The 10,073-nt window shown below is 56.5% G+C and overlaps 1 protein-coding gene across 2 annotated transcripts in view; it reads right to left on the bottom strand.

Moving 5' to 3' along the window:
* Nucleotides 1–5,919: 5,919 nt before the first annotated feature.
* Nucleotides 5,920–10,073, bottom strand: part of ATF6 (activating transcription factor 6) — a 105,121-nt gene continuing 100,967 nt past the window's right edge. For both annotated transcript variants that reach the window (XM_066260999.1, XM_066261000.1), the window contains exon 17: nucleotides 5,920–9,915. In XM_066260999.1, the coding sequence (XP_066117096.1) occupies nucleotides 9,707–9,915 (209 nt within the window). In that variant the 3' untranslated portion in view covers nucleotides 5,920–9,706. The remainder of the gene's footprint in view (nucleotides 9,916–10,073) is intronic.

Raw genomic sequence — 10,073 nt, 5'->3', positions numbered from 1 at the left:
AAGTTGCTCATCTGGCACTTTCTCCTGCCCAGCCCGGCATGTCCCTGTCAGAGCTCCGCCAGGGCCTGGTTCAGACGAGGCCGACTGGTGTGCTGACCCTCCAGCTGCCAGCACAGCTCAGTTCTGGTCATAAAAGGACTTCGGATCCTTCCACCCTTCCCTGGAGCCCACCAGGCCCTAGTGGCCCTGGCTGCCCTCTCTGCCCGCATCGGACTTGCCCCTCACTGATGCCCATCCTCCACGCTCAGTACTCGTCTCACATGGCCACATCTGTTACAAGGGCCACAGCCTTCCGTGTGTGTGTGCACAGTGGACAGGACACCCACAGGACAGCCTTGGGGTGGCACTGGCCGGACTGTCCTACCCACTGCTGCTCTATGGGAAGCAGGCCCCTGACTTGGGGTCCCCGATGGCCCTCTACTTCCATCCTATTCCCTGAAAAATATGGGCCAGTGGCTGGTGTCAGCTCCCAGGCTTGCCGTCTCTCTAACTCCAAGGAAGCCCACCTCCTAGTTCCTGTGCCAGGCCAGGGGTCAGGATGGGGGAGGTTGGGGGATACCAGGGGGTGTAGGGCCAACCCTAGAGCCCATTCCCACAGGAACCCGTGGGCTAGAAACCTGAGGAGCACCCAGGCTGCTGGCCCGATGTGGGTTGGTGGGGGGCACTGAAGCACTTGGTGGTAACATCGGTGTCCGAGAGCTCAGCGGTTCCTGCACTGTGGCCACACCGTGACCCTCCCAGGAAAGCAGTTCCCATGGAGAGAGCTGGTTGCAGAATGAGGTTGGCAGGGGCAGGGTGGGGGCAGTCTCATGCCTGACACCCCCGCCGTCCTGGCCATCTCCCCAGTGAAGATGGGACGTGCCTGTCTGGTCCAGCTGAGCTCCTGGGGCTACACTGTGTGACACAGCTGGTCGGCTCTGCAGGTGGCATGTCCTGAGTGTGTGGGTCACGTCACACTAGCCAGGAGGTTCCTGACTCCACACAGTGGGGGTGGGGTGGGGGCTGGGCTCCAGGAGCTCAGAGCCTGGCTGGGTCTCCCCTCCCCCTCCTCTCCTTCCAAGAAAATGCCGGTTCACAGAACGTCCTGCTTTTACAGCCGCTGTTGTTCTCCAGCACTTCCCCAGTTCTGACATCGTGGAGGAATGTCTGATGTCGTTGGGCCTCATGGCCCTCAACCCCCCACTGCTGTCCTCACACCCCCCACAACAGCTGTCCTCACGCCCTCCCCCGCTGTCCCCACCCCCCCCACAACAGCTGTCCTCAAGCCCTTCCCCCGCTGTCCTCACACCCCCCACAACAGCTGTCCTCACGCCCTCCCCCGCTGTCCTCACACCCCCCACAACAGCTGTCCTCAAGCCCTTCCCCCACTGTCCTCACACCCCCCCACAGCTGTCCTCATGCCCCCCCGCTGTCCTCACACCCCCCACAACAGCTGTCCTCAAGCCCTTCCCCCGCTGTCCTCACACCCCCCACACAGCTGTCCTCATGCCCCCCCCGCTGTCCTCACACCCCCCACACAGCTGTGCTCATGCCCCCCCCCCGCTGTCCTCACATCCACTCACCAATACACCCCCCCCTCCAGCTCTACTGTCCTGACACAATTCAGACGATTCAGATGGCTCTTCTGTCCCCAGAGCCCAGCTCCTCCCTCCACCTCTAGGACCACATTGCTCAGTAAATGTCAGAACACAAACTAGGCCTTGGCCTCAAAAGACACAGCTCCTTCATTACCAAACTTTCCTGCACGTTGGAATCACCTTGGGGTGTTGACAGTCCCAGGGAAGGTCACACCCAGGACCAATGAGTTTGGCATGTGGAGGTGGGGGTTCCAGGGACTCCATTGTGCTGCAACATTGGGGGACCAGCCGTGGGCTGCATGGAGGGGTCAGAGCCCTGAGGTCAGCACAGACCTGGCTTCAGAGCCATGAACGGGAGGCAAGAGCCGGGGGCCTGTCCTCAGCCTGCCGGGAGCCTTCTCTGGGTGACCTGGCCAAGGGCAGTGGGGGCTCCCCAGGCCTCTTGGGGCAGACTTGCTCCAGCGAGGGCTGATGGGCCCAGGAGACCCCACACACACAGCACAGGGTGCTGGCACCTGGGAGGCAGACGGCCAGTCCCCTCCCTCCTTCCTGGACGCAGCCCCAGCTGATGGCACTCACCTCTGATCAGAGCACGGCCCTGACTCATGCCTCAGCTGGGTCTGCGGCCGCCCGGGGCAGCGGAAGGCCAGGCGGCTCTCGAGATGGAAGCCCTGTGGTGTTCAGAAAGGGAGAGACAGGCAGCACTGGTGTTCCTAAAGCCCCAGCCGGCGCCAGCAGCTGCCCGAGACCGGTCTCTGGTCAGACACTGTCCTCGGCCTCCTCTCTGATAGGCTGAGTCGGGCCAGAGAACGCGCTTCCTCATGAGTCCCAGGTGTCGCTGCCGCTGTAGCAGAGGGGGCGGCACCTACAGGCCCACTGGCCTGGGGCTGCCTCTCCTGTGCCAGACTGAAGTCAGAGAAAGAGCCACGGTCCCCTTGGTCCTGCCTCAGCTCTGGGCAGTGTATGCCTGTGGCCATACGCACATGGTGACAAAAGTGCCACACGCACACCAGGACAGGTGCCTGGCAAGACAGCGTCTGTCCGTGACTTTCTGAATGCTCAATAATTCCGCTCAACAAAATACACCGGTTTAGCCTAAAATGCCCAAAGAGCCACTTCCCAGGCACAGTGTCCACTCCTTCCTGGGGACAATGTACTAGGTGAGACGCTGACAGGTCCCGTCCCACAGAGACAGGAGACACTAAAGAAGTCCTTGCGGACATGAGAGTTTGCAAAGGGGACATGGGGCTGCTCTGGGGGCAAAATAAAACCCAACCTGCGGAGGGTTTTCCCTTTGGGGACCCTGCACACCCTGCTTGTGCACAGGCTATGGTGGCCCAAGAGTGAGCCATAGGGCCAGTGGAAGCTGGTGGTCAGGTGCTTCTGTGTCCTTCCTACCCACACTGTTGAAGGTGAATCCCATCCCCCTCTGTTGCTGAGCAGTAGATGAACTAGTGGCAGGTGCAGGGACGGTGCAGGGACAGTGCCCCGGAAGCCGCCAGGCTGGAGGGCAGGCGTTCTAGTCTGGTGGGGAACAAGTCACAAGCAGGAGAGAATCCCAGCAACTCCAGGAAACCGGAGGTGAGATGGTGAAATCCACCATGTGTGTCCTGGGACCAGCAGCCAAGCGCATGGGCGAGCTCCGTGGCCAAGACGGACGCTGGCCATGACTCTCACACCGGAGCGCACCCGAGAGTGACCGGTGAGGCTGCTCTCACATCACAGGCACAGAAGTCTTTCCCTTGAGCTTTGCTGCCTTGCCAGAGCACAGACCCAGGGAGGAGGCCACTCTGCATGGCTTTGAGGATAAGGGCATTGTCCGGTTCACCTGTCAAGCTTCCCACGGGCCCCTCGTCGACCCTCAGGGTTGGTTCAACACTTCACGCCTGTGATGAAGGTTTAAAATACTGGGGCCATGACCTGCATGCAGCCCACAGTCAGTGCAGAAAAGCAGCCAAGAACCCACGTTCCTCTGCGTTGACTCCGATTACCCCGAAGGCCTTGGAAGTCAAGCCCGACACCCAAGAAATGAGCATCAGGGTGGCTTCTGGGGCTCTCGCATTTCCTCGGGGCCCAGCTGGCTGTGCCCACGAACAGCCAGAAGTCACCTGCTTTGCTTTGCTTCACAAGGTCCCATCTGCATGAGCAGGGGGGGGGGGGTCTGTGGCCACAACAGGGTGGCCGATCATCTCACACAGCAACCCCTTTCTTAATAAGAGCGTGGCATCTATTTCAAAGACACTTCCTTCACTCTGGGCCAGAGTATTTTGACCTCGGACCTGGAGACTAGGGGTCACTTATGCCAGCCACTCTCATCACCTCCCAGTCCAGTGTCCACCCCTGAAGTTAATTCTTCCATGAAAATGTTCTAAGGACAGTGGGACTTGTGACTGGAAGGGCAGGCAATGAGTGGCCACCCCGGAGACGAGTGTCACACTTGGGCTCTTAGACTTGAGTCGAGCAGGGCCTTCAGTTACAGGAGCAGCTGGTTAGTCTCCCCACACTGGGTAACCCACCCACAACAGGGATCGGGGATCTGGGGAAGCACAGGGCAGCAGCCCCTCCTTGGGCTCCCCACGCTGCCCGCACTAAGCGAGCTTACACCTTCTGAGGGAATGAGCTGTGTCCCTTGACACCCGCCAGCATTGTTGGACCCTGCCTCTTAGCTACTGTCCCTCTGTCCTGAGCTCGTCACAATACCTTGCCCATATATGTGTGTGGTTCTGTTTCCCCCTTGGTCTCCTGTTGCTTCCTTTCTGGCTTTAAAAAAGGCTGGTGGCAATGTGGTATAGCAGACAGAATGTGGCTCTAACATCAGGACAGGCTTAATGCCAAGTTACCAGCTCTGGTACACGACCACGTCCTCACCTGTGACAGGTGGGCTGTAATCCCCATGTCCTAAGTCTGCTGCCAAGTGTAAGGAGCTAATGATGCTTCTAAAGGCTGCATGCCGCACCCCGCAGAGGTAGTCTTCAGTGGCCTTGGCTGTCCTCGTGGAGTGACCTGGGGAAGAACGCGCCTCGTGCACACGGTGCACACAAGAGGTATCACCCAATGAACGTATGTGAGGGGCGAAATGCACAGCAAATCCGGAAGTGGTCTCAGTGTCAACAACCGAGGCGCCATTGGATAAATTACAGGGTGAAAGCTGGAAGAGCCCTCTGCATACAGCCCCACAGATTGTATAACCAGTGTCAGTTGTGGTTATCCACTGAGGTCCCCAGATTTGCTAGAACTACATCCCACATACAGAGGGATGTCCTGAGGGGCAATGCCACCGGATCCAGTGGCTGGGTGGGGGCAGGAGTTACAGCTCCCTGGTTACGGCTGTTGCTTCGCTGACTCTTCAGTTCATGAATCATCTGGCTTTTCTGTCTTGATGTCTTTTTTCTTCCCCAGTTACCCTCACTGAACCCCACTCCCACCACCTCACTCCCCACCATGACTCTGGGACAAAGCACTTACTGCAGATTTGGGGGCAATGAAGAGGACTTGCCCTCCTGCCACCAGAGACCAGACCATGCGGCGGGGTTCCACTTTCCGCTGCTCAGCCCACCCCGGATGTTCTGCTTTCTCTGCAGAAGACAGCATTGGGGGTGGGGGGGGGCTGGCTTTCTAATAACAGTATCTTAAGAGACAAATGTAATTTTGCCTCTAAGAGAAGCCTGGTATTATTATAATTTTGTATATTTAAGTATCCAAACTTCTATGCTTTTGGAAACAAACTCCCGGAGTTCCTGTAATTGTGTATTCACTCATTGAGTTGTTACTTTTGTGTAATTCCTGTATCTGGCTCACAGTGAGTTATTGTAATTTTGTGTATTCACATGTCTGGCTCACAAGAGTTATTAAGTTTGTGTGTTCATGCATACGGCTCAGGGTAACCATGAACTCCAGAGGTGGGGGTGTGATAAAGAACCGGGTGCTGGGTCCACACACTGGTTCCCTGACCATCTCGGAAAACGGGCTGCAGGGAGGACTGAACTGATGAATAGTAGTTTGTGAGTGTGAGCCACGTCTCCTGTGATGCTGCATGAACTTCATCTCCACATGAGACCTGCCCTCCCGGGAAGCAGCCTTTGGTGTGACTGACTAATCCAGTTTCCACAGAAGGATCAAGTATGAGTGTTTGGACATACTTTTTTTTTTCCTTGATAGAATTGTAGTTCAAGTATCTGGACACAATAAAGGAAACTTTGACTTCAGCAGACTGGGGAGACGAATTCCATAATTTCATCTCAACAGTGACAGCGGTTTGGGGCTTCCTGTCTCATTACTAATCACTTTACATTGAATGCTCACTTTGAGTCTTTTTTCCTTTCTCATACAGAATAAAATAAGGCAAGTTTAAAACTTCTTTATTTGAATTTTTAGACAAAGAACAACAATTGCATTGTGCCAACTGCTTGAAAGCATGCAGTAGTCTGCCATGTGTCTTTCCTGTGTGTTATAAACCAGCACAAATATTAAAGGGAGCATGGTACATCCTTCCTCTCTCTACCCACTTCTGAGCACGGACCGCCCCAGAAAGAGAGCCCTCTGTCCCTCTCTCATCAGGCTGCGTGAGCTCCAAGGCTGAAGCCCTCTGGTGTCAGCCCCGCCACACACCCAACATGGTAAGAACAAGAAAATGGTACCCGTGAGGCCCATGGGTTCTTGCCTGCAGCTCGAACCACCAGCTCTTATCCAGGTGGCCGACCTGGAAGTCAGGGCTCAGGGTGAGCTGAAGTGTCCAGTACGCACTAGCAGAGGTGGCCACCTGCTGATCTGTCTGGATTATCACAGTGGGGGCATGCCACGCCTCCTGGTTTATTTAATGACAACACATTCAGTGAGACAAGCAGCCGAGCAGCGGGGTGCCTGTCAACCTTGGCAAATGCTAGACTGTGACAGAGTTGTTGACAGGACCCAAGATCCCCACCCAGAACCTTCCTCACTCTTCCTAAATCCTGACAGATACTCTGCAGAGAGCACAGCTATCAGAACTGTGGGAAGTCCTCGTCTTATCCGAAATAAACCTTGTTTTGAGCGCAGTCATTATGAAAATAAGTTTGCAGGCTACTCTGACATCTTGGGAGCAGGAAATGGTGCCTGGTCCCACATGGACTCAGGCAACATCCTGTGGGTGAGCTCCAGGTTTCCATTCCCTAGAAAACTGAAAACCAATCACCACGCCTAGGTGTGGGGGGAACAGGAATTGCCCCATCCCAAATTTTAATAGGAGTAAGAATCAAAATTTCTTACATTTCATTTTACTTCCTTTAGGACTCATTCTTGTTTTTAAGGTAAAAGTTACAATTAGCGTTCATATTAGCAGCAGACATCCTTAATTTCTGTGAATTAAAATTCCTCAAGACTGACAGACATCCTGTTAGTAAGGAACAGGGGAGGGGTGTCCACAGGTGCTCATGGGCGTCAGCATCTCCCCAAGAGGCTGTGTCGTGTGAGGGCTAACCCCTCTAGTCAGTGCCGTGGGAGTGGGCTCTCCTGGCTGGAAAGCCTCCCTGAGGCTGGATGGGCTGTGGCATCAGGTCCTACTCGGGCTGGTCAGTGGTGATTTCTACGAGGTACTAGAAAATGGACATAGGTTAGAAAGTCCAATATGACAGGTTTTTCCCTGCGATGTTTTCCTGTTGAGTGTCATAACCTGAGCTCAGTAGGAAGGCGAGAACCAGGACAGAGCGGAGCGGGCTCCCAGCGCCACGGCACCACCACGCCCGGAGTCAGGCTGCACAGCGTCTCTTCATAAAGGACAGAAAAAACAGTTTGAATCCCAACTTCCTCGTCTGCTTCTGAGTGTGTTTACTCAGAACACCCAGGAGTGACTCAGACCACCACTGCTCAAATGCCTCCAGTCGACTCCTTACCAACAAGAAGAGGCAAAGAAGCACCCGTGCCGGGCTGGATGGAGCCTGTGCCTATTAGAGGAAGATCAGGAGATGCTCTGGGCATCTATCATCCCAGGGACATTCTCCCTGTGGAAACACAACCCCCCTCTGGCCGCTGAGACTCTGGGAGGCGGTGTTCCTGCTGTGTACTTCCTCCTACAGCTGACCTCGGAAGACCCTCCCGACATGGGACCCTGACCTAGTGGTGAGCACAGAGCACCCAGCTCCGTCCAGCCCAGAAGCTTGGGACCTGCACACCCCAGCAGCCTTCCCGCTAGCCATGTCCGTCACAAGTGAATGTGCCTCCTTCATGAGCTCATCTCAGCTTTGCACAAGCCTGCCACCTCCCACTTGAGAATTTAATAAATTAAAAACATTTCATATATATAATATATAGATAGACAGATATATACATACACATAAATGTCTCCCAGAATTCCTGGCTGCAGTCTCACCCCAAGTGAAGCCACAGCACTGGCTGCGTTGACCAGCCAGGCAGAGAGCGTCTATTTCCTGGAGCGTGGTGCGTGAGCAACATAGGACACCCAGGGGTGGCAGTCACAGCACAGCGCTCTGCCTGGCAGCCGCTGTCACTCACCCGAGACTCTGCCCTCGTCTCAGAAGGGGACTCCCAGCCTGCCTGGCATCCCTGCATGGGGACAGTGTGCAGCCCTCTGTCCACCGCTCCTTGTCCTCATGCTGCCCCGACCCCGCCAGCCCCTGCAAGGAGGCAGAGGACATGACTGAAATCGTCACCTGACGAGCAGGCCCGTGAGCACAGGGCACGCTGGATGTGAAAGGGTCACGTCAAAGCCACAGGGAGGAGGAGGAGGACACATCCATGTGGCTCAGTGCAGAGGACGAGGGGCCCCAGGACCATGCACACGCTGTCTGAGCTCCGGCTGCACAGCGCATGGCCAGAGGCAGGGCTAGCACTGGGTCGAGTCAGTGTGGCCCCAGGGGAAGGGCCCTACCGAACACCACCCAGGACGCTGGGTCAAAGGCGCCACGCAGACCTCACTGGCTCGACTGGACAGGGAACACTGGCCCACTCATGACACATGCCAGCTTCAGGGGGAGGGGGCAGCACAGTCTGTCCCCTCACGGGGTTAAACCAAGTCCTCAGGAAGCAGCTCTGCCCTCGGCATGACCACCGAGCCTGGCAGTCAGTCTGCAAAACCACGTTGGGGCCTCACTGACTCCCTCAGGCAAAGCCCACCGGCCACTGGTATCCTCTCAGAGTGTGGACTGGAGGGAACAGAGTGTGGAGAAAGGAAGGGTCTGACGAAGGAGATGAGGCTAAGAGGCAGTGTTTGATGAGTGAGCTCCACGGAGCCATGAATAGTCCACAACACGGAAAGGAAGACCCACCTTAGGAGCCGAGGACAGACTCAGTGGTGAAGAGGGAGCATCAAATCCAGGGGAAAATGAGTGACAGTGTTAGTTTTTGCTTTTTCTCTTTGCTGTGGGGGCACAGGGGACAGGCCCTGCACTGTGTTTTCACTGGAGAAACAGAACTGTTGCCATGTGGCAGGAGATCCTCCTGGGCAAGAGCGCACGCCTGCTCGTCTGCACAGTCATTCCGAGGGATCAAGACTCCAGTCAATTCTGAGACAATGCTCTCGTGTGCCTGTCTGGAGTCACCACATATTCCTCAGCTGCACAGCTGCGTGACAGGGCGTGGACGCACTGCAGGAGGAAGGGTGTGTCCCAAGGTCCCAGGGACCTGCACCAGGTCAGCAGAAGAGGTCCGGCATTACCTCGCGACCTCTAAAGGGAGGGAGCTGTGGCTCTGACCGTAGCTTTCAGGTCCCATGGTCGGTGTCTGGTTTTAAAATCTGTCTCCCAATAAGCACAGTGTCCAAGGCAGGTCTGTGCTGAGTCCATAAGCCCTGAGCGGTGGGGCTGTGAGCTGTGTGCGCGCAGCCGCACAGGGACATGTGGTCAGTAGGGGCAGGAGGGCAGGGCTCTGACGGGAAAGGTGAGAAACACAAACACAGGCCGAGGGAGAGCGATCCAGAAAAATGTGGAATCTACCGTGGACACACACAAGGGCTGCTGGCCAGGAGAGGAGCCACCCTTTTGGCACCCAGGGCCTCCCCAGCGGGCGGTGGGCTTGGGGAGAGAGTAACTCTGTCCCCGACCTTGAGCCTGAGGCAGCTCTCAGGACGCAGGAAGGTAGCAGGAAGCATGTGTCCCCTCCCCAGCCTGCAGTCCCACTCGGTCTCAGAGCAGCGGGTGCTACTGTGGTGACTCAGGGAGGGCACTGACCACCCGGGCGGCCTCCGTGGCCGCGGGTGGGGGGCTGACGACGGTTCCGGTCTGGTTCCCCAGCGGGTCGCGGAGATGGGGCGGCACGGACGCACTCCGGACATGCAGGACACGGGCATCCATCACCTGGCAGTCAATCTGCATCATCACCTCATAGTCCTGCCCGTCAATGACGTTCTCTGCAGGGACAAAGGATAGTCATCAGCATGCGGTTCTGCCATGAGCAGGGGTCCTGAGACACGCCCCCACAGGTCTAGTGCGTCAGTCACTAAGCAACCTCCGCTGGGCTGGGTGCCTGCATGGCCTGACCTCTGACCTTGCCTCCCTTCCAGTTCTC

The sequence above is a fragment of the Saccopteryx bilineata genome, chromosome 2 (assembly GCF_036850765.1).
Source record: "Saccopteryx bilineata isolate mSacBil1 chromosome 2, mSacBil1_pri_phased_curated, whole genome shotgun sequence".
In the NCBI taxonomy this organism is placed as follows: domain Eukaryota; kingdom Metazoa; phylum Chordata; class Mammalia; order Chiroptera; family Emballonuridae; genus Saccopteryx; species Saccopteryx bilineata.
The sequence above is the reverse complement of the archived record's forward strand: the minus strand, read 5'-3'. Positions and strand labels throughout refer to the sequence as shown.